The sequence below is a fragment of the Cetorhinus maximus genome, chromosome 24 (assembly GCF_964194155.1).
Source record: "Cetorhinus maximus chromosome 24, sCetMax3.hap1.1, whole genome shotgun sequence".
Lineage (NCBI taxonomy): Eukaryota > Metazoa > Chordata > Chondrichthyes > Lamniformes > Cetorhinidae > Cetorhinus > Cetorhinus maximus.
Window position 1 is genome coordinate 2,060,850 of NC_135902.1, and position 2,792 is coordinate 2,063,641.

At 38.0% G+C, this 2,792-nt stretch overlaps 1 protein-coding gene across 1 annotated transcript; it reads left to right on the top strand.

Annotated features, from left to right (window-relative positions):
• LOC144667646 (armadillo repeat-containing protein 10-like) lies at positions 1-954 on the top strand. Its single transcript, XM_078529120.1, has one exon. It carries the CDS (start codon positions 1-3, stop codon positions 952-954), a length of 954 nt encoding a protein of 317 aa, XP_078385246.1.
• Positions 955-2,792: the final 1,838 nt, after the last annotated feature.

A 2,792-nucleotide genomic window follows, 5' to 3' on the forward strand; every position in this document is an offset into this window, starting at 1 on the left:
ATGGGGCTTTTGTCTGGAATGGGAGCTGCTTATTTACTGTACAAACCAATCAACAGAAGCACTGACACTGATGAGCACGACAGAAGAATGTCTAGTAATGAATATGGTTCATGTGTTGAAGTTGTGCCTGGTAACTCTCACACGACTCAGGCTGATGCATCAGGGCTTAATCTCATCAGCAGCTGTAATGACATGGACACACAACACTTGCGTAGGCTTTTGGCTATTCTTAAGCAAAATCCCAATCCTTCTCTGAAAGTGCTCATTGAAACAGGTGTTTGTAGATTGGCTGCATTTTCTGGTAATCACGAATTAATTTGTTCAGAAAGTGGAATCAGCATCATTGTAGAATCATTGAATGATCCTCTAACTGAGGTAAAAGTAGACGCTTTAAATGCACTTAACTTTCTTTCTAACAATGTTGCAAATCGAGAAATAATCCAGGAATATGTTGATCAGGTCTGTGAACTGGTCGACACAGCCACTATAGACTCAGCATTACAGTTATCTGCTTTAAGGCTGCTCAGTAACTTGCTACACAACCATCAAAACCAGCTCAAGGTGAAAAGGTCCATCCCAGAATTTTTTGAACTGTTGCAAAAAGGGTCGACCCAAACCAAGGCTCAAGTGTTAAAAATTTTCATCAATTTATCAACAAACGTAGAGCTAACCTTTGATATTCTGAATACTCGAGTTCCACTGGATTTCCTTTCATTGTTCAGTATGTGTGCAACACCAGATATTCTAAAGGGTCATCTAACATTTGTGGCTAATTTAAATGAAAGCAGGAGAAGTCCACATTATGAGTCTGCTCACCATGAATATAATGAAGAGTCCCTTTCTGCTCTGTTATTTGGAGGCTCCCAATTTTCAAATAAACTCTTTTCTTTAATGACACACCCAGACAATGGGGTGTTCTTTCTGACTACAAAGATTTTAACAAAATTACGGTGAATTACTTGCAATCTATAGTTAAATAGATAACATTTAATAGAATAAATTAAAACTTCACAATTTCAAGAGCTGTTTAAGCTCTTCAAAGATTTGTGTATAAGTATGAAGTACTTTAATTCTATGGGCATTATTCCTTACGATGTCAATTCTGAGTGAAAAAATATTAAAATGTAGGCAGAACACATGTTGTGAGTTTTCATAAGGGTGAAAAATCCCTCACAATGTGACTGATTGAATCTTGACTATTTATTGCACGTTTGGAGCCTGTCACAACAAACAAACTGTGAAGTGACAATTCCAGACAGTTTAAAGTACATAATTCCACAAATAAAGATGATTGCTTCACAACAGTTTTCTCATTTTTCTAACTACTCAACGGCTCCAACTACATAATTAACTGTAAAACATGAACAAAGATCATTTACCACTGTAGAGAACTTCACTTCCTAAGCAATAGCACTGCTGTTGCACTGTTTAAACAAATATTTGGGTTGGAAGAGAACTCTGGTGAAAGCATTTCCCAATTTTATAGGGAAGGTTAGTAAAGTGTTTTGTTGCACAAAAATCCCATGCATGAACTTTTGTTATCCTTTTCAATCTAGGCATTCTCTAGGGTAAGGCACATACCACTGGCTCCAATCAAAAATTGCTGAAAACGCCTCAGCTCAACTAAAAATAGTGGGATTGGAGGTTTAGGAGTGAAGAATGGAGAGAATACGATACATGAACCACATTAAAATTAGACCATCATATTCATAATCCTTCAGCTGATCCTTTCACATTATAACCTAATAACCAGAGCTCTGAAGAAGAGTCACATGGACTCGAAACGTTAACTCTGTTTCTCTCCACAGATGCTGCCAGACCTGCTGAGTTTTTCCAGCATTTTCCATTTTTATTCCCTTCAAAATACAGCTAGCTTCCTGGTAAGCCTGCTCCAGAGTATATTCTTTCTTTCTTTCAACCAAACTTATTTACTTCTTCCAAAATTTGGAAAATTCTCTGTTTCATTAAGCGTTGCCTCTAGTCCTCAAAAATACTGAGAAGAAGCTGAATCAGTGCGGGGGTCCTGGAGACCCAGCTGCTTCTTGTGATTTTGTTCATTTCCTGTTCTCAGTTATCGAAGATCATTTGTATTACTTTTCTATTTTTATATCTAAAGGAAACCAATTGGAGATGGTGCCCATTCTTATTGACCTTGTGATGTCTTCTCTATTCCAGTACACAGTATTGCACAGTGAGCTCCAGCTTTCGTGTACTGACTTCTGTGACCCTGCAGGAGAGAGAAAATTGAGTTTCAACAACAACAGAACAATGTTGGTGAGCATGTTAAACATGCCTAACCAAGCCAGCTTGTTACCATGGCAATGGGCCCTTCATGTATACGCAATGTCTGAAGGCATGCTCATCATTCAGAAATTTAATGGTGTTAAAAAACATCTAAAAACGATTAATAATCCATTTTACAAATAAATACAAAGTCATATTTGCAGTATCACCATTCCGCAAGGGCAGAGATTTTTACATTCTGGTATGTGCTATCTAATTACACTAAGCTAACAGCATTATTTTGGAGGGTCCATATTGGTACAAATTTAATAATATACATTCTGGAGAATGTTTATTATGCTCAACAACTACCTCCAGATGATATCTGCGCTCCTCCAAATGTTAAGACAGATGGAATTACAACTTATCCAAGACTGGACATCAGAAAAGCAGCCTGACAGCCCAGAGGCAATCGGGGGATTGAGAGGTGGTGATTAAGGAGAACTGGGTGTCAGTGCACATGTGGTAGCTGGCATGGCTTTGATGCATGAAGTCACTAAGGGCAGCAT